General features: G+C 39.6%; 2 protein-coding genes across 11 annotated transcripts in view; both read left to right on the top strand.

Annotated features, from left to right (window-relative positions):
* LOC103697189 (putative glucan 1,3-alpha-glucosidase) overlaps positions 1–21,839 on the top strand; it is a 100,241-nt gene that overhangs the window by 24,000 nt on the left and 54,402 nt on the right. For 3 of the 10 annotated variants that reach the window (XM_088711866.2, XM_088711874.2, XM_088711870.2), the window contains exons 5-12: positions 1,852–1,948; positions 2,090–2,190; positions 2,607–2,770; positions 3,981–4,052; positions 4,166–4,282; positions 4,505–4,600; positions 4,684–4,805; positions 15,857–16,073. The gene's annotated coding sequence lies outside the window, so the exon portion shown is untranslated. Of the gene's footprint in view, positions 1–1,166; positions 1,305–1,456; positions 1,487–1,536; positions 1,644–1,851; positions 1,949–2,089; positions 2,191–2,606; positions 2,771–3,980; positions 4,053–4,165; positions 4,283–4,504; positions 4,605–4,683; positions 4,806–15,856; positions 16,074–21,839 lie in introns of those variants that run through there. The other 7 variants (XM_089927639.1, XM_088711871.2, XM_088711872.2 and 4 more) reach the window with 7 other exon arrangements.
* Positions 563–4,809, top strand: LOC148699833 (protein DETOXIFICATION 42-like). Its single transcript, XM_088711933.1, has 9 exons — positions 563–632; positions 1,701–1,757; positions 1,852–1,948; positions 2,090–2,190; positions 2,607–2,770; positions 3,981–4,052; positions 4,166–4,282; positions 4,505–4,600; positions 4,684–4,809. Exons 1-9 carry the CDS (start codon positions 563–565, stop codon positions 4,807–4,809), a joined length of 900 nt encoding a protein of 299 aa, XP_088568059.1.

The following is a 21,839-nucleotide window of genomic DNA, read 5'->3' as shown; positions in this document are numbered from 1 at the left end:
CAGTTGGGCCACTTCTTTGTGAAACCACGAGCGGCGCGCCGCGCAGTGGCTTCAAAAACCATAGCGCAAGGCGCTGTGGTTCTTAAAAAAAAAAGCGTACCGGTGCGAACCGGCGGACCGGTACGAGGTTGGTACCAAGTGGTACCGGCCGGTACCGACCGGTACGGAGCACGTACTAGTCGGTTCTGCTAAAAAGACAATCCGGTACCGGATTCCATGCGGATCCGGTACCGGTCTAGGGCCGGACTAGTATGTACCGGCCCGTACCGGCCGGTACGACAGTCCATGGGTATAAGTGACCATGACCATGCTGTGATTTGAACTAAACCTAACCAGAAAAGGAAAAAGAGAGGGAAGAAGAAAACCTAGGATGCCTCAATGAAAACACAAAATTTCAAAGGAATGCAGTCAAAGTGGAAAGCTGTAGGATATAAAGTTTCACATGGAACATCAGGAAATATAAATAAAACTAGAGAGCTTTGCTTGGCACAAAAGTGTTTAGCAGTAAAACAACTTATGAAACAATACTCAGGTCATGAGTTTGAGCCCTATGTGGTCAGATATGGAGTGGAAGAGGTGTGTCCGGCACCTTCCCAAAGAATCATCGGTAACACCAGAGAAAAAGAAAAAAGGTGAAACATTGCCTGCAATGTAGATGTTCCAATAAGCTTATAGCTCCATTGATTCAACGTGATCCAGATTTGTGGATGACTTCTGCTGGTTGATTTGCATCAAATCTGCTTGGTTTGAGGATGCCTGAAATGGGCATATGGCAAGAACGGTTAGATTTCTTAATGATCAACTGATGTTCTTTGGTAGGAAACTCTGCAGTGCCATCCTATCAATAGATATTGATAATTCAGTCGTGCATAGTAATCTTCGAATTTATAAGAAGCTTTAGGAGCATGGAATCAAGCTCTGATAATATGAAACTGCTGGAGCAAGGTCCAATGGTTCCAAATTGCTGCAATAATCTATTTTGTTAGGGGAAATGCCAATTTTGTATTATCAAAAATGGCTACATTCTTATGCATAATCTGTTAAAAGTATACATAATACATGTAATGATGACAATGTTTCTTTGATAAGGACAAAGCTTACTAATTATGGCTTCTTTCAAGGTTTCTTAGATACTGGTACTGAACCTCATCCCATTTTCCCATCAGAATGGTATGGTACAGCACCAGAATTGATGGTCTGTACCAAAATTGAAAACATGAAAAATTGAAAGATGTTGGTACCGGCTGGTACGGACAGAGGTTTTGGTGTCCCGGGACCCATATTGTTGCCGGGTTCGTGTTGGAATGGTACGGTACCAATGTTACCATCCCTTTCCTATGGTTTTGTATCCGTGTTTCTTTTCTTGCCGCTACATTGTCCTTTATAATGGGTGACATTCAAAAATTTCTTCTCTTTATTCATAGTATTACTATTTTAATCAATATGTATGGATCAGGTGATCAACAAATGCACATTCAATTCAAAGGTATGGAAATTGTAATACCATTCTACTACTTTCTTTGTTATCATTGGCAGTTTTCTTATAACTTACAGCAGACATTACATATCTAATTGAGGATGATTAACAGAAGTGGAAAGTGCATTACTTTCATTGAGGAGATCTTCATGTATTAAATTTATTGGTACATTTTGACACTATTGCTTTTTAATTTTCAGCTGATACATTTTTATCTTTGCAGATAATTGGCGAATTGTTTCCCTTTATGTTTTCTTTATTAGTTCTGAATTCTACACTAGTAGTATTCAATGGCCCCATGTGTATTGAAAATTTATTTGTGGATTCTATATATATTTCTGTCTAACTCAAATTAATTTTCTCTGATAATTCAGTGGCTGGAGATGCGACCAATATAATCTTGGATCCCATATTTATGTTTACTTTCCAGTTAGGTGTCAGTGGCGCAGCTATTGCTCATGTTATTTCTCAGTAAGCATTAACTCACTATTTTCGCATGAACTTTACCAAACGATATATTTTATCTTTTTGCCTTATGCAAATCGATCAAATACCTTTTTTTCTTGTTTATTGATGATACATTGCTTATTTTCCATGTTTTCTATGTTGTAGATACTTGACTGCATTAATACTTTTGTGGAGATTATTGAGAAAAGTTGATGTGTTACCTCCTAGTATCAAAGATCTGCAGTTTAACCGCTTTCTGAAAAATGGTAAGAAGTTTTCCTTTTTAACTAGAATCGACGGTACGCTCATCACTGATTTCTTTGAATGTTATAGAATTTGTTCACCCATCCTGCACTAATGATAACTATTATAGGACTTGGCGCTTTACTAAAAGACTTGGATATTTATCATATAATTTAATTCTGTCTTCAGCTCATAGAAAGCTATGATACTACAAATCTCTCGTCATCTAATATTCTAATGAATAAACTCCCTTTATTTGATGTCCTTCCTGCACATGATTATTGAACAATCACATCTCTTATTACTTTGTGATCTTTCCTTCTCCTCAGTTATATTATGTCATGCAGTTTAACTTGCTCTAATGTCTTGAAACTGCCAGAATTTAGTGCTTTCTGGAAACTTTATTTTCATTTAGTTGTGTCACTATGCTTTGTCTCAGGTTTTCTATTACTTGCGAGGGTAATTGCTGTCACATTCTGTGTGACACTGGCAGCATCAATGGCTGCAAGACAGGGCTCAATTCCCATGGCTGCATTCCAGATCTGCCTGCAGATTTGGTTGGCGACATCTCTTCTTGCCGATGGATTGGCTGTTGCTGGACAGGTTGAGAATCCACTGTTTCTTATATTTGTTCGTTGCTTGATAAATATATACTTGAATATAAATACAAAGAGAACCTATATGCCGAGTTCTTTGTTATTATTCTTTGTCAAAAGCACTTATGCGTAGTTTCATAATGTTATCAAGGATACTTATTTAGATCATTGGTTACTCAGATGACTAGATAACTAATGGATTCAAAAGGTGAAGAATAGCCATTTACAATAGTAATTACACTTCCTGCTAATCCAACATCATCCTACCAGGGCATATTAATCATTCTTATGATAATAATTACCCATGGGAACATAGTTCGCCATACCGGGCAGAACGGAGCATACGGTACCGTACCAGTTTGGTACCTGTGCATGGTACAGAAGGCGTATCGACACTCGGTACGTAGAAAAGACCCTATATCATACCATACTGATACAGTGTTAGTGTGGTACTAGTACGGGGTTCGGTACTGAGATGGCGAACCTTGCTTGGGAATAAGATTTTTCACCTCTATTATTGCAAATATAGGAAAATCTAAGAGGCGTTTGGATGAACCCAAGTAACAGGAATCTTCTGCTTAGGGTGGTCCACTCACTTCAAAATCTCCTTAGAAACTCATCCTAGCATCCACTTCCTGGTTGCTCCCTTATTGGATATTTTTTAAGAGACCTGCTTCCTAGACCCTCACCGAAGTCCACTCCTTCATCCAAACCCACTTTTGGTAACTCAAGGGTGACCATATTATACTATATGAGCATAGCATGTTAACCTCCAAGCTCATTCTTGTATGGAATCTTAATGCTAGAGAAATTTTGCTGCAGACATGGTCTTTTTACACACACAAACTATATGCGCAATGTTTTTCCAGGGCTTGTTAGTACAGTGTACAAAATCTGCATGCCAAGTTGCCGACAAAATCCAACACCCAAAGAGGAAAATTTTATATTGGTTTTCTGGTTAAATGCTCATGCTTGGAGAATCATGGGCACCTAAAACTGAGACATACACCACGCACTCTGGGCCTGATTCCCAAAAAATTCACTGGATGTTCTGAAACCTTTAGGCAGAGTTCCTGTTGATTAGACATTTAAGACTGCCTCCCGCAAGCAATTCATTAAAAGGTTCATTCAGCTGGTCAGATTTATGGTATAATGTGGGGCATCACTGGTCCTAACTTTTATTGTAAACAAACTCAGTTAAATCCGAATCTTCACAGGCAATTCTTGCGAGTGCGTTTGCTCAAAGGGATCACTCCAAAGCAAGAGCTGCTGCATCCCGTGTTTTGCAGGTAAATATTTTCTAACCAATAGTCATTCACTTTTCCATAGTGCACATATTTTACAGATTTCATTTACTCTCAAGTCTCAACCAATAATGACTTTGCTATACTATGTTTTCCAGTGGAGTTTGATTCTAGGTCTGGTCCTGTGTGCCATACTTGGAATTGGCTTGCAGTTTGCATCAAGATTATTTACCAAGGATGCCAATGTTCTGCGACTCATGCATATAGGAATACCGGTATCTTAGCACCTTCAGTTTGGAGAAATACCTTTGGATGGAGTCTGTTACATTTGCATTTTAATCCAGGAATCTGTTGGTGCAATAAAACCAAATTTGAATGTCTTCAGAATCCATGCACCAATATGTCCTCCTTGAATATATTGCTGATGATAGGTTTCTGAGAAAATTCTATATCATCCAGTCTCTAATATTGACTAAATATTTGCTACTTTCATTCAGTTTGTGGCGCTTACTCAACCAATTAATGCTTTGGCTTTTGTTTTCGATGGCATCAATTTTGGAGCATCAGATTTTGCATATTCTGCATATTCTATGGCAAGTTAAGAGAACTGGTTTTGTTTTGTGATGGAGATAAATTTTCTCTACTTCTTTTACTTATGATGCTTCTTTATATTCAGGTCCTGGTGGCCATTGTCAGCATCTTATGCTTGATTGTCCTCTCTTCTAGTCATGGTTTTGTTGGAATCTGGGTAGCTCTAGCGATCTACATGAGTCTACGAACGTTTGCTGGTTTTTGGAGGTAAATTTCCAAATATCATTTGTGAATATGTTTTACATGATTGCTGGTTTTATTTATTTTTAAATAGTTAAAAAAAATAGTAACTGCATTTGCAGCCTACATAACAAATATGTACTATGCAGTCTCTTGATCACTAGCATACTGCAACCACCTTCTAAAACTGTGTGTAACCATAACCATAGCCATCCGGTCAGGGTCTGCTGAACCGACCTGTACCGGTCGGTTCAGCTCGTACCAGGTACAGGTCGGTTCAGCTCGTACCAGACCGGTACCGACTGGCACCGGTCCGGTATAGGGATATAAAACGGTTCCGACCCATATCTGTTCGGTTTGAGCTTCGTACCGGTGCGAACCGGCTCGGTTCGTACCGGTTCGCTGCTGAAATTTAGTGCCAGCGCTGTGGCACTTTCAAAGTGCCTCTGGCTGGCCACACTGGGGCACTTTCAGAAAAAGTGCCACACTGGGGCACTTTCAAAGTGCCACTTTGTGCGGCACTTCGAAAGTGCCGGTGCGGCACTTCGAAAGTGCCGGTGCGGCACTTCGAAAGTGCGGCACTTCGAAAATGCCGCGCTGTGGCAAAATGTGGCACTTTTCAAAATGCTACAGTGCCTCAACGGTTGGTTATAAAAGTCGACCGAATGCTAAAGCCAAATCCGTCAGCTTAGATGAAGAAAAGGCAGAGAGAAAAGAGGAGGAAAAGAAGAGAAAGGAGGAGGAAAAGAAGAGAAAGGTGTGAAAAAAAATCAGAAGGGTCGGAGAACGTCGTTTTTCTTGAAGAAAAATCCAGCAAAAACTAAATAAGGTAAAATTTCTTTCCCCTACATTGTTTTTTTAATATTTCATTTAAATTGCTTAAAAAAATTACGTCAAAAATTACCAAAAAATAGGAAATGATTCAATGATTCCATTTCGTCTTGAATTTTTTATATGTTGTCGATATATGGACGATGTTAATGGTGACATTAACTTTTGTTTTTACAGAATTTATATAATTTATAATTTAATTAAAAATTTAAAAATTAATTTTTAATTACAAAAAAATAGAAATTGAAAAAAATTAGTGTGGTCGTAGGAATGGAGCCATCAAGGAGAGGGCAACCCCAAGAGCATAATATTGGTTGGGAGCATGGGAAGATGCTCGGTGAACGGCATCAGTTTCAGTGCAATTATTGCCACAAGTGCTTCAAAGAAGGAGGAGTAACCAGATTAAAGCAGCACTTAGCCGGTAATTCTCGTGAGATATCTGCATGCTCGGAGTACCCACCGAGCACCCGTCAGCTGATGAGGAAAAACCTCGCTGAGATCAAAGCAGCCAAGGAGAGGGCTGCCAAGCAGAAAATGGAGGTGGAACGCCAAGCTGCAGAAGCACCTTCCTATCACTTGATGGAGTCACAGGAGGTCGAGGGTCCAGATGAGGAGGAGGCACAGATCCAGGCTGCCATGCGGGCGAGTCTGGATGATCGGTGGCAGCAGGAGGTGGCGAGGCATCGGGCTCGATTTGGGCCCTCGTTTTTCGAGTCGGGCGCCGGTTCTGGTGGAAGCAAATAAGATCCAGAGTTTCAAAGGACAACCTTAGTCAGGGAGGGCGAGGGCAGAAGACGTAGTCGGATTGCATATATCCTGGGTGGTTTTGGTGGCCGAAAGAAGTCTTCCAGAGGGATCCACCAGGTGCGTCAATCCATGATGTAGATCCGCATGCCTTCTCCAGGAGAGATTCGAAGCAGCAAAGGGTAGACACAATGTGGAAGGAGAAGAAGAATATGTGGCGAGCTATTGGATCCTGGTTCCACTTCAACCACATTCCAGCGAATGCTGCAGACAATACATACTACAAGTCTGCCATTTCTGCCATACAATCTGCCGGTCCCGGTGTCGATCCTCCAGGCCCGAGGGACATCTACGGTGAGCTTCTTGACAATAATAAGGAGGAGCTAGAGAATTGCATTGGCTCATATAAGAGCAAGTGGCCCATATATGGGCTCACTCTGATGTATGATGGTTGGACCGGTCCGACAAAGCGGGCAATCATCAACTTTCTGACATACTGTGATACGAAGACCTTCTTCCACAAGTCAGTTGATGCTTCGGATAAGGTGCACAACGCCTCATACATCCTCAGACTTATGGAGGAGGTGATTGATCAGATTGGAGAGGAGAATATCGTGCAGGTCGTCACTGATAACGGGCCGCAATATAAGTTGGCCGAGCAGGTCTTGATGGAGCGGCGACTACAAATTTTCTGGATCCCATGTGCTTGCACATTGCATCGACCTCATCCTGATGGATATTGGAAAGATCCGTAGGGTGCAACATACGATGGAGATAGCCCAACGCATCACGAGGTATATTTATAGCCATACTTGGGTTTTTTCATTAATGAGAAAGTATGCAGGGGGAGAAATTCTTAGACCAGGAGTCACACGGTTTGCTACGAATTACATTGCACTTGATAGCCTTATCGAGAAGAAAGGAGCCCTACGTCAGATGTTTGTTAGTCCCGAGTGGCAGAAAAGTAGATATGCCCAGGCCGGCACTGAAGGAAGCAGGATGGAAGACTTGGTAAGCAGGCAGTCATTCTGGTAGCGGGCCAATGCGATAGTCAAGGCTATCAAACCATTATATGAAGTGCTGCGGGCCGTGGATAGCGAGAGGTACCCCCAGATGGGCTTTTTGTATCACATGATGGAGAAGGCAAAGGCTCAGATCATGGAGGCAGATGTAGCCCATGCCCAAGAGTACATCGACATCATTGAGCGGCGGTGGGGAGCCCAAATGGGTAGGAAATTGCATCTAGCAGGTAAGCGATAATATTGATAATTATACTGATTGATATATTTGTATAATTATACTAAGATGGTGTCATGTATGTGCAGCATACTATCTGAATCCTCGGTTTCAGTACGAGAGTGGAATTGGTATGGATGATGAACTTCTTCATGCTCTGCATAATGTTATTTATAAAGATGGAGCCTGATCCAGAAGTCGCCGCGTCATGTATAGAAGAGGTAACTATGATTTAGTAACATATGTAAATATATCGGATCTTATATTATTGACATACTACAACAAGCTTCTTTCCACAGACCAAATTATTTAGAGAGGGCAGCCACAGCTTTGGACAGCGACCAGCTGTCATGAGCAAGACAACTATGAATCTAGGGACAATACAAATCTGCAAGACACCTCTGCATCTGAATTATCTTCAACTATGAGGCCATCATATATGTAAAATATAATTATCTTCAATATTTTTGCAGCTGAATGGTGGATTCATTTTGGCGCATCCGCAAAAAATCTTAAGCGAATAGCTATTCGGATCCTCTCCCAAACAGTCTCCTTGAGTGGCTGTGAGCGCAACTGGTCCACCTTCGGCCTCATCCACAGCAAACAGAGGATCCGTTTGACACAAAAGCGCCTCAACGACCTAATTTATGTGCACTACAATCTGCGGTTGAGGCTAAAATGCATTCAGGAGGAAGTAGAGCTTAAGTATGCAGATCCCATCTATAGAACTTTTATAGATGATGATGATAATCCTATGCTCGACTGGCTTGCGGCCCAGCAGCAGGAGCCCGAGCTTGATGAGCCAGGATCGCCTCGACGACCAGCCAGCATCATAGCCACCGAGGCCATGGTCGATCCACAGCAATAGGCTAAGCGCAACATTCCACGCACTCCTATAGCTGATATGACGTGGCTAGAGGGGAGCCAGTCATCGTATGACTGGTACGACGCTTCCGTTCAGAGAGATGATCCTCTCATGCGAGGACGAGGACGCTCTAGTACCCAGTCGACTCGATCAGGAGGGCATCAATCCCAGCAAAGAAGAAAAGGAAAGGAAATGGCCCCAATGGAGTGTCGAAGAGGAGACTTGGACCAGCAGCGATGAAGGTTTTGGTGGTGATGGATCTACTAGCCATGGAGGAAGTGGAGGACAGTATGGTACTACTTATGAGACACAGCCAGAGGGAGATTTTCGATACACCGGTGAGTCTCAGTTTACGCATGCTACACAAGATACGGACCACGGTGGGTCGTCTGATATAGGCTGGTCGGATACCATTTCATATCGAAGAAGAGCTCCTCAAGGTCGTTCAAGAGGCCAGGATGCAGCTGCAGATGATCTTCCATGTGGAGTCGGATCCATTGATGTATCAAGTTCCGAGTCTTCCTATTATCCGCGGCCTCAGCCAATCTATGGATATGGTGCATCGTAGTCATCTTTCGGTGGCTACTATCCTGCGCAGCCCGGAGGGTCTTACGGGTCGGATTTTGGTGCCGGCATATTCGGATGGGCCCCTTATCAAAACACCTCTCAGAACCAGAGCTTCAGCGAGAGATCCGAGAATTCTTATGACCCGACGCACATTCCTCGAGGATTGAGCATACAAGACTACAATGCCGCTTGGTTAGAGGGATGGGTTGATCTGCCTCCTATTATGCTGATGATCCGATCTTAACGAGAAGCATCGCCACTCGACCCGATTTTAGATATCCGAGAGTGCTCAAACCTAAACATAAAAACATCAAAAAAATATCCAAAAGTGAAAGAACTCCAAAAAAAAAAAACGACAATGAGGTCGAAACCAGGCCGAATGTGCCCTATCGGTACAATATCAGTTCGGCTCGGTTCGGCACCGGTACCGTACCGTTACCGGAGCCGACCGGTACGTCGGTACGATCGGTACCGCGAACCTTGCATCCGGTCTTATCTTGACTGTTAGGGAATGGCTTTAAGGATCTTTATTTGCCAAGCATTCCTATTTAGGACCATCTTTGGTATTATTTCAACCTTTCTGTTTCTGTTCTCACAGCTACCATTCATATTACTTGATGTCTTTTTCTTCTTTTCCTGCATTCTCTCCAATCCTTACTAAGGCCCCTCATATTTTTGCTGTATATGCATGTACTATCTCAATTGATTTTCCATTGTGTTGTCCTCAATTTGTGCAACTCGTACAGGTTGCATATATTCTCATTTCTTAATATAAAAATAGGGGATGCCTTAACATTCATGCATTGTCATGCCTATGATCCAATGGCATGCTCTGAGGGATGTGGCAATCTGCCGCACATGCAATAGACTGGGTCCCATAAGCATGCGAGGTGATAACCAGCCAAACAAAACAAATTAAGAATAGCCAATAACATGTAATAATTTCCAAAACTAACTAAAATTTTCAAACTTCAATTAGATGCAATGCCAATCCCGAAACTACTACAAACAATGCCATAACTATACCTTAAGCAATTTACAATATACCTGCAGAATAATTTAAATTGTTTAACTTTAAAGAAATTTTTCAAGACCACAAGGTCATGTCCAACAAAATTCAAGATCTCGCTCTATGGTCACATCCCAATCACAACTCATCACTTTCTAAACCTCAGGCTTTGAAAAGAGAAAAAAGACGAGCTAAAAAGCCTACTTCTAATAGTTGGTGCCATTAAAAGTGGTGGCCTATTTGTAGATTGCCTCTTTGATCTTTAACTCTTGATGGTTAGATCAAAGAGGGTTGAGTTCCGGGCTCTGATACCACTTGTTACCCAGATATGCAGCCCAAGAGGGGGGGTGAATTGGGTTTTAAAAACTTTTTAGCTAGAATGCAGTGGATTAATAGAGATTTCAGTTTGAAAGATATTAATGCTAAAGCAGTGAATGAATAATGGCAGGAATTAAAGAACAGAAGTGTAAAGAGACAAGCACACACAAACACAGAAAATTTATAGTAGTTCGGTGTAACCCACACCTACATCTACTCTCCAAGACTCTTGAAAATTTTACTATAATCTTCCTGATTACAGCACGGTCGTTTTTCGAGCTCACAATCCAACTCGTTTTTCGAGATCACAACGAACCCAGTCGGTTTTCACAGGATCACCAACCAAAATCTTAACCCGTTTATTTTCTGGGATTACAAACAACCCGGTCGGTTTTCACAAGTTCACCAACCAAAACCTTTACACGTTTGTTTTTCGGGCTTACAAACAACCCAGTCGGTTTTCACAGGTTCACCAACCAAAACCTTTTCCTTTGTTGAATCTTCTGATTCAACAACTTCCAATTCAGATTTGGAAGAACCTTTACCAGTTTCAGAACAATTGAAACTGTTACAATAGAATTAAAGCTAAGTAATAAATGATGTAACAATGTAAATTAAGCTTCAAAATAGATAAAATAATAAATGTAAATATAAAGTTTTGAAGATGGTCGTTGGCTGCAGCTAAAAGTCTTGATAGCACACCAACAACTCTATGTTGAATATCCCAACTATTTCCTTACACAATGGTTTTTCTCTTTGAGTTCTCTCTTGTGAGGATTTGATCTTTGGAAGCTTAGATTTTTGAGTCTAGATTTTCTCTTTTCTTTTCCCTTGTCGTTCTTTTGAATTTATAGGCTACATACTGACCAGAAAGTACCAAATAGCTGTCACACCAAGAAATTATCCATTGGCACCCAGCAAAAGTACTGTTGAAAGTAGCCGTTGGAGCTGTCAGGATAACAGGGGTCTGCTCTCCAAGTTCAGGGGTCGTCCCATGTATTGAGGAAGATGGCTTACTAAGCATAGGAGTCGGCTCTTTCCTTCAATCCATATTAAATTCCTACTCTAGCCTCAAATGGTCGACTCTTCAATGTCGGGGGTTGACTTATGTAGATAACGAGTCGGCTCTTTAACCACAAAGGTCGGCTCATTTCTTCAGTTCATATAAAGTTCTTGCGCTGGCTTCGAGAGTCGACTCTTCCATGTCGGGGGTTGACTCATGTAGATATTGGGTCGACTCCTAAAGCACAAGGGTCGGCTCATCTAGTTAGTCTCAGGCGGTGATTCTTCTCTGTTTCTTTTGAACTACACGAGGGTCAACTCCTTAAACATAAGGGTCGGCTCACGCAGTTTACAGACAAAATTTTCAGATTTCTTGATTTTGTTTTTCTTGATTCTTTGGAGTTTGTAGGTGCAATTTTCGTCTAGAGATTTAACCCTTCACATTTAAACCAACATCATTAGAGTACATATTTAACTCAATTATTTTTGTGATCATCAAAATTCATCTTTTAGGGTCAATAGTTCTGGTACTGGTTCGATGGACCTTGCATTTTACAGATATATAATGCAAATATTCTAGCTAGGTTATGATTACTTACCGAATGCTAAGTTCAAACAAGAAAGCCCTTCTCAAGCACAATCTTCTCTAATACATAGAAAGTATAGATAATTTCAAAACATAGCCACTAAAGCCCTTACCTGGTTAATAATGGTTCTAGAATAAAACTCTATAGTGATAAAATGAGAAGAAAAGCACAAATTGAGTTCAAGAATAGAACATATATGTAGTGGCAGTTGGCTCATTGTAGCTTATAATGTGACTTGGCCTTTGCATATGTTTATTATTGAGAAAGACAATCAAGCTTATTGTACAAAGCATAGTCATGAAGTGTTTAGGCAGTTGGGGAACTGCAGCTGGACAGGGTTTCTAAAAGAATATATTGGCTGAGTGACCCATCCGTAAGAAAACCATCCTAGTTGGAAAGTAATCAAACCCTAAGTTAAGGCTCCTATTTTGTGTCTTTTAGCAAAATTGTAAAACATCAATAAAAATTTGTTGGCAAGCTCTGAATACTGTCATGATTTATTTGTACCAAAGCTCTAATCTAGCCAAGCCTAGTCTATCATAAATGTAGCTCTATGCACGACCTAACCTTGGTCAATCGCTTCACTGACCCATGAGGAGTCAAGTGGTCCACTCAATCTTCTAGGCAATTTCCCATAATCGAATGGCTTGCTGATCTCCTTCAACTTGTAGACATATATATTTCAAGTGTCTCTTTTAGTGGGTATGCTCTAGTTTGTGCATTTATCTTTTGGCTTTTGCATCATGCATTGCAATTAGCATAAAGAATGAATTAAAAGAATCCAATCCAAATTACTATGAAATCAATAATCACATAAATACTGCTACCAAGCACTCAAATTTGAATGGCAACCATGACAAGTTATGCATTATCCGATCTCTATAAGAAGGATTGATGCCTCTTACCAATGCAAAAAAGTATAGCAAACAACCATTTAATGCATATATAGCACCAAATCCACAACTTTCCTCTCTACTCTTGCTGCGCTCCCTGTAGGCATAACTCTCTATCACCTTGTAATGGAGGCTCTTGAGCTTAGTGCTGCCATTGCTCTTGCTCGCAAACTCCACTTTTGTCTCAGCCTTTTCGGAGCTTGGTAGCCTGGACCAGAGGAGCCTTGCCATTCCAATCCTATTCTATATTTTGGAGCTTGGCAACCTGGACCAGAGGAGCCTTGTCGTCCCAATCCTATTCTATACGTGGCATGGTGGGATCAGATCCAAAGCCCTCAATGTTAAAGAAAATCCTAGGTGGAAATTACTTTCTCTAAAGAAGACATGCTCCCTAGCTCCACATATTATCGATAGCAAAGCTATGATTTGAGAAGAGGTGTGGAACCACAATCCAAAACTTAGAGAGTATGCAGATGGGGATGAGAGAGAGAGAGTGTGTGTGGAAAAGATATTGTGAGAGAAGGAGAGAGGCGGTGGATATGGTGGTGTAAAGAAAAAAAGGGCATGGCCCTGGTTTTGATTAAAGAAGGCATTGCCTCAAATTGTAGCGGCTCATGTGGTGGGCTGGGCCATGGACCTAGTCCATTATGTATTTCATTTCGGTCCATTTCATAGTTTCTTACATGAGTAAATTTGATCAAGGAAAAATTAGCTAGACACCTTCAACTTAGGATCAATTTTACTTAGTACCTCTCTAGTTTAAAACGTTTCAAAGTGGTCCTTGAAGTTAGTGGTCCTAAACCCTATTTGGAATCCAACACCATCAGAGTACTATCATAAAGGATAATTTTTTCCTTACTGGAATGGATTATTTATCAAAAAAATGCCCTCTTGTGTCCTCTTATCATCCCTCCTCACTTCCGCCAACTCCTTTTCTAACATATCCTCCTCCTCTTTAAACCCCACCACCATCTTCATCTCTCCTTTCTATCCCTCCTCTATATTTAACCTGGTTCTAGTTGAGCTCCATCCACTCCCACCACCTCCTCTTCTTCCAACACGTCCTCTTCTCTAAATCTGGTATTTCCTCTCCATCTAACCTGATCTTGTGCTCCACCAAGTCTTACCCAGTCCCACTACCTCCTCTTCCAACATATCCTCCTCTCAAATTCTGCCATCATCTTCATCCCTCTCCATCTAACCTAGTATCGAGCGTCACCCACTCCCACCATCTTCTCCTCTTTAAACCCTATTGCCATCATCTCTTCTCTATTTAACCTGGTCTCAAGCCACACCCACTCGCACCACCTCCGCCTCTTCCAACCCCTCTTCCTCCTTTTTAAACCTCATCCCTTCTCTCCATCTAACCCGGTCCTGAGTCCCACCCAATCCCACCACCTCCTCTTCCAACATTTCCTCCTCTCTAAATCCTGCCGCTATTCTTGTCCCTTCTCTCCATCCTTCTTCATCTCTTCTATCCATCTAAATCACTCCTCATAAGGGTATCTCAATCCTAAAAGTCTCATATGACCATCACATGATGGAATCCCTTGAGCTCGGGTAAACGAAGATGGATGGCAGGATCATATTAAACTACTTAGCTAACTTCAGGGACTACTTTGAAACCTTTTAAACTCGGTATGAAACTAGCTCTAAGTTGAGGGGGTGTCAAAATAATTTTTCCATCGGTAAATTCTACCACCTCAGTCCACTTAACTTTTGAGATTCTATTGCTAATAATATTATCTTCTAATAGTTTTTAATCATCACCACATTAGTTGCCATATCAAATCACTAAAGTCCCTTGATGCTGAGCGGCAACAAATGCCTTTTCCGTCTTAGAAGTGTAATCGTAGAACAAGTACTCTTTACATTTTTTAAATAAAATCATGAATATATAAATATCTTATATTCAATTTTGAAATAGTGAAATGGTTAGCAACTTTAAAATCGACAAGTGATCTGGCTGATCTTTCAAAATGTTATAGCCAAAACTCAGTGATAGGGTTTGGAAGGAAATGGTTGGTATTTTTGAATATGTCTGGTATTATATTTTTAATGCAGTAAGAAATCTATTTTTCTACCAGCTAGCCATCCTCTTGTTGGTTAAAAAGGAAGAACAATTCTTCGTCAGTCTTAATATGCATGACAGTAGTGTCAATCCTGGAAAAATCCATAATTCATCATAGTGTTCAGAGTTCAAAATAGATTTGTTGTAACAGAATGATGCTTTGACAACATGGAATATGAAAAAAATATGTTGTTAATCTCCATTCCATTGAAAACAAGGTTTTGGCAATGTCATTATCTTATCATAACTGTTCACTTTTGAATCTGCTATTTACTATTTGAATGGAAAAAATGGTCGTTTATTGCCTAGTCCAGTCCCTGATTGAGTTCTCTGGAATAACATAATTGCTCTTTTAACAACCATTACTAACCAGTAGTGTTATGGAAATTAATAATGAAATGTTACTTGATCATGCAAGTCTTGACATAAGATAATATTTTCAGTTGATATGGAAGTTTTATTTTTTTAAAAGAAATAATGTATTGATTAGATGAACTGTACAAGGTCAAGTGATGGTTGTTATTTCATAGTACTAGAGCCATCACCCATTACATACATGTATAACATAAGGCTCTGCAATTGTTATAACAGCTGTTATAGTAAACCTTGAATTAAAATTCTGTTCATAGGTCCATAATGGCACCCTCCACTAGGTATGGGACCATCCCATTTACATTACTCAGAGCCGACAGCACTTCTCTATGGGACCATTGAAGTGGTATCCTGTCATAATATAATGCATTATTATATCAATATGGCGTATAATCTAAAAATGGACAGAATATTAACCATATCATCGTTGGTGCAAGAACCATAGAATAGGATATCAAACAGAAATCACATCAGAAGTCCAGAAGATGAGTGTACAAACTTTGGGTTTTTGACATTTTTTTAATTACTGTGCTGCACCTTGAGTATTTTCTCTGCTTCCTTATTAAATGTTCAACATGTGCAGGATAGGGACAGCAAGAGGGCCATGGACATTTCTCCAGAGTGTTTAATCTTTACATTTGGGATTCCCTTTTGTCTTGCAAACTCAAAGTCTTAAAGGTGTGCACACTTGTATTGCTATAGCTGCTTTAACTTTTTTGGATCATTTTTGCTTCCATGATCTGTATAAATGCACACTATATCTTTTACTAATATACTCTTCAAGTCATATCTTTTACTAATATGATCTGTCATAAATCGATACCAGTTGGTCAAATACTTAACACATAAAAGGATTTTAAAAAAAATTAATGCTGTCAGAGACTAATGTTTCCTTTAACGGGTTCTTGTCTGAAAGCTAGCCTGAGCACAAAACGAGAGCATTACGACTTTCGGTCAGAGGCACCAGCAGTTTCTGCGATGGTAATAATCCTTCATACAGGCTATAAAAAACAACCCTCTAGACACTCTGATGCCATAATATTCATGTAATCAAGCTGTTGCAAATGGCTAAAACTTGGTGCACATAGTAGAGATTATTAACAGTGTTTCAAAGATTTTTATGTTGAGAAATAGATGCATGTGCCCTTATGCAGGATCCTTGTAAGATCATTTGGAGGAACATCGGCCCCATTTTCTTCCCCTTTAGGTGTAAGGTCACTTGTTATCTGTATTTGTAATTTATAAAGTTAATTCAATGGTTGTGTTTTACCACAAGAAATCTGAGAAATATTAGGATATATTTATAGATTTTTACAATGGGTAATCATCAACAAATGATCAAAAAAATTCGGTTATGTACACTTAGAAGGACAATCATGGTATATTTCCACCTGGTCTTGAGGAATCTTGTGAATGTGACTCAGGGGCGGCCCAATGTATTTGGGGGCTTAAGGCGAACTTACTAAGAGAGGCCTTTTTAAAAATAATAATAATAATAATAAATTTTTAATAAGTGTAAAATACTTTAAAAATTTATTTAAAAATAATCCGTCTAGCTTTTTGAGATGCAAAATTACTAATCAAATTTTTGTACTCAAGATTCATTAAAATACTATTTTCAATCGATAATATAACTAATCCATTTAATCTTTCTTGGGACATAGTTGACCGCAAATAAGATTTTATCAACTTTAATTTTGAAAAACTTCTTTCAACAGAAGCAACTGTTACAGGTATTGTTAACAATATCCTGTAAGTAATGCATGCATTTGGAAAAGAATCTGTTTTTTTAATAAAACTTAAAGTATCAATAGGGGTACTAGTTTCTATTTGTAAAACTTCTTTTAAAACGTTTAACTCCGAAAACAGATCAAGACCATCAATATCAGAATATTCAGCGTGCTTTAAAAAGTTTTCAAGATTAAGGCAACACTTTTAAATTCTCTTCATTCAAAGATTTTAACTTTCTAAAATTAAACAAAAAACCAAAAACATCTTCATATATGGTGAATTGTTCAAACCTATTTTGAATTGAAGAAATAGCTTGATCTACTATATATAAAAAGTAATCAATTCTAAAAGATTCTTCAGCTAATCTTGTTGTCTCATCATCAGTATTTTCATCAAATTGTTTTTTTCTACGGGTCACACGTTTTTCACGAAATGTAGGTTCTATTTCCATTTCATTTGCAATTTCTTTAGATGAAATCAAAGCATTCATAAATCCATTTTTCCTATAACTTTTCAAATAAAAAAGAAGTCCTTTTAATTGATCTATAGCAACATCAATATGCATGTCTTCAGATTATAAGTTCTTACTAACTGAGTTAACAGCAAACAATATATCGTACCAAATATTTATGCCTAATAAGAATTCAAAATTTTCAATCTCATATGTAGCTAAGCATATGGCTTCACTCTTTATTTTAGGATCTTCACTAGTTTCCGCTAATTGAACTAAGGCATCTCTTATTTTAGGAGCTTGATGTTTAATTGTTTTGACACTTTCAATACGACTTTCCCAACGTGTTTGTGACAAAGGTTTAAGAGTTAATGTAGATACATTATCTTGTAAAATTTTCCATCGTTTTGTAGAAGAAGAAAATAAGGTATAAATTCGTTGTATTGTTAGATGTATGCCCTAGAAGCCAATCTGGCTGACACATTGTTAATTCTAGGGACATAATTTTGTACTTGACTATTTATTATTGAATAAATGAAAGGCATCTTTTTCATTCATATTGTTATTGTGTCTATGAATCGTCCAAGGAATTAATAAGATGATGATGCATATTCTCAAGAGTTGAGAATTTGAGCCATGTATCATTAGTGATTAATTTCTAAACGCTCCTGATCGATGGATCATCACGAGGACGGTGATCGATCCGATGAGATCAGTACACACATTACTTTCCCTATGGATGGACGAGACTCGAGTCCACGGTGTGGAGACACTGAAGTAATAGTACAGGTGCTTGTAAGAGAATAAGGGTACTGAGCGTGACCAAGACAAGAAGTCACTTGGATGTCTATCCACTCGTCAGTGACTTGCTTGATGTTGCAGTAGTGTGACTGGTCCTTTGACCTGCGATGCTTCGGCTACTCACAGTGAGGTTATTGTAGTTTGACTGCACATATACATGGTCTCTAGCCATATGGGTCCATGCAGTGTAGATTGGCTGCAGTAGGTTCACTGTAGGAGTAGGGTATGCACCTATAAGGAATCTATCGACTTTGATAGATAAGGAGAGATCCTATGTGATTTATAAGACTGAGTTCGTAAGACCTCGGCCGGAGCAGATTGCACAGTGGAGAAAGAGTTCTCCGCTCTCGAACTTAAGTCGAATATATCTTGACATATAACAGACGAAGGGGTTTGACGAGTTATCCATGACCTCCGTCCTGTAGGGATCCACGATAGAAGGACTGTATCACATAATAACTGCACCTAGAGGTTCATCAATCTATTCTGCTGGGTAGCCACTACATGCTGCTAGGTGTCACTGGTGGATGGTGAGACTCACAAGGAATATCTCGATGATCGATAAATCCTAATGAGTTGAGTTGGAATCGTTCCAACCCATTGAAAGGAGTTTTCAATGATATTGTGACAGAGATCGCAATATATCTCACTACCAGTCAGAATAGAACCTATGGGGTCACACACACTAGAAGTATTGACCGATCCGATGGTTGAAATGTGATTATGAATCACGAGTAATCAATTCGATTGATAATCAGTTGAAGAAGGAACACTGGGGATTGATTAGTTGGACTTAAAATACGAATCCTACTTGAAGAAGGATTCCTAGAGTCCTAATTGGATTAGGATGTCACGACCCCCGCCCCGCTTCCGGCGGGCCGCCGCGACGGTCCTAGGGTGCGGGTAGGCATAAGGCCACTAGCCACCACGTAGAACCCTACTACCTATCAATCATCAATAAATTCTGAAAAATTTTGGCATGATGCATGCACAAAATGATCACCTTTTCTATGGTGACCTGTCAGGATTATCTCAATACATACAACAACACTCCCTATCAGAGCAGCAATCACATAATCTGTCACATAATGAACCTGGACAATATATATCAATACATCATCACAGGCATATAACTCGTCTGTATAAAAATCTGGTTTCCATTCCATCCATGGTCAAACCCATATCCACAACAGGATCTATGACTGTAACTATACACTATATACAATAGAAGGTTTATAATACACCAAAAGGGTATAAACCTCTATCTACATTATACTATACTATGGAGCGGCACAGCTAGCAGGCAATCTCTAACCCTGCTCCTCTCTATACAATACCTGCCCTGCAATCAAAAACACCAAACTGGAGAGTGAGTATATGAATACTCAGTGAGTGGAGTAGAGAGTACTATGCACATGAGACAAGATATAATCATGGCTCGAGGTAAAATCTCAAGAGCATATGAGCAGTCGTCAAGAACAGGATACACATAACTCAACATAAGAAATAAGGAGTAAATCATCACAATCCCAATCAACTCATCTGGAGCATATATAAAATAATCAAATAAGTATGTATGATAACATGAATATGCTCAACAGGTCATAGTACTGAATCATATAAATCAGGTGTCAATAGGCTGAATCATCAACAAGACAGCTATCGGGAGGTGGGTTTTACGCCCCAGGCGAACCAGCACCAACTTCCTACTGTCATATGCATATGCAGGATAAGACACCATATCGATAATGTAAATGCTAGACAGCTGTCGGGAGGTGGATTTTACGCCCCAGGCGAACCAGCAACAACTCCCTACTATCACATGCATATGCAGGATAAGACACCATACCGATAATATAAATGCTAGACAGCTATCGGAAGGTGGGTTTTACGCCCCAGGTGAACCAGCAATAACTCCCCTCTATCACATGCATATGCAGAATAAGACACCATACTGATAATATAAATGCTAGACAGCTATCGGGAGGTGGGTTTTGAAGGAAAAATATCCCGCAAAATCCGATAAAAATGGATGCCAGGTCAGAAAATCAGTTTTAAAATTTTATCTATTTATTTATAACAGGTATAAATAAATAACATAACTATATTATATTTACCATACCTCGATCCCGCAGTGGAAGATGGTCGAGGTACTCTGGAACAGAATCTGGTACAGGGCCAAGTGCTGGATCAGATACTGGATCGGATGCTAGATCTGGTACTGGATCGGGAACTGGATCTAGAACTGGATCTGGTGCCGGATCTGGTACTGGTGGATCTGGTGCTATGCGAGGCCCGGATGTACGGACGCTCTACTTCACACGCACGCCAAGAAATGCAGGAAGGTAGGATGATGTCTGTATAGTGCAAAAACCCTTTTGCAAATAAACCTCTGGAAGAAAAGAATTTCAAAAATTCTTTCTTCCCTTCTTTTTTTTTTTTTTCTTTCTTCCCGTTTCCTTTTTCTCTCTTTTACAGGCTACTCAAAAAATCATGAATCTCCCCTCTCCCCAAATAAAATTTCTAGCTATGAATGAAGAGAAAGCTAGCCTATTTATAGGCAAAGACAAGGCTGAACCAGGGAAGAGAAAACGCCAAAAGGGAAGAGTGAACGCCAAACGTTTCATGATTTTATTGAATTTTTTGAACCGTTTGATTTCATTTAAATCAGCACTATATTAAAGAGATTTGAAAACCGAAGAGACACGTCTCTTCGGATCTTCAAATGGTTGCAGGATGAGGAAGATCAAGCGGTCAATTTATGTGTTCGGAAGAAGGGAAAAAACGTGGTTCACGGGAGAATGTTTCAGCAGAAAAAGTGGTTCACAGGCTTATGTGGACCGAAGAAGAAACACAGAAACGAGTCAATTAATTTAGGAGGGCATCTAAGTAAATTCCCAATTCAAATTGACTTTTCTTAAATGGGTTAATTCAAATGGGCTGAATTAAATGGGCTTGGGTCCATTATTGGTTCTAAACCAAATTGAAGACCAATTTGAAAGATTTTGGATCCGAAAAAATTCCACATGAATCTGATTCATGTGAACTCCAATTAGTTCAATTTTCAGATCAATCCGAGTCACACTTGAACTAGAATAAATATGGAATAAATCATCATAAAGCCCAATTACATTTATTTGAATCCAATTCAAAACCATACTCAACAAATGAGCCCAAATCAATTTCAATTACATTAATTGAAACTTGATTAAGCCAGAATACAGACATAATGAAATACACATCCATGAAATTCAGTATGTACCTCATGTTCAGTGCTAGCTGAACATAGACAAAACCAAATCTCACATGACCCACAATTTAATTCTCAATTAAATTGGATCAAGTCCTTCCTACTTAACTTGACTTATGTGCGTGACTCCGATAGGTTCGAACACTAAGCCGGTAGTACATGAACCACTTCATGCACTAATCGAGGTGACCATCTAGCAATGATACCCGACGTCCGGATAGGTCGAATATGCAAAGCAACATTCAAGAACCCATTCATATGGTTACCGCATAATTCATCCTTTTGACCAACGATGCTCAAGATGACCTAAAGTGAACTGTCACACTTTGGTCC

This window comes from Phoenix dactylifera, chromosome 15 (genome assembly GCF_051530095.1).
Source record: "Phoenix dactylifera cultivar Ajwa chromosome 15, Ajwa_hap1_PhDact_Kaust_v1.1, whole genome shotgun sequence".
Classification (NCBI taxonomy): domain Eukaryota; kingdom Viridiplantae; phylum Streptophyta; class Magnoliopsida; order Arecales; family Arecaceae; genus Phoenix; species Phoenix dactylifera.
This window is presented reverse-complemented; position numbering and strand designations above follow the sequence as displayed.

Coding starts and splice junctions, on each gene's coding strand:
- LOC148699833 (XM_088711933.1), top strand. CDS start 563: ATGGAGTGGAAGAGGTGTGTCCGGCACCTTCCCAAAGAATCATCGGTA. Junction 1,949..2,089: donor ATTGCTCATGTTATTTCTCA/GTAAGCATTAAC, acceptor TCTATGTTGTAG/ATACTTGACTGCATTAATAC. Junction 4,601..4,683: donor CATATTCTGCATATTCTATG/GCAAGTTAAGAG, acceptor CTTTATATTCAG/GTCCTGGTGGCCATTGTCAG.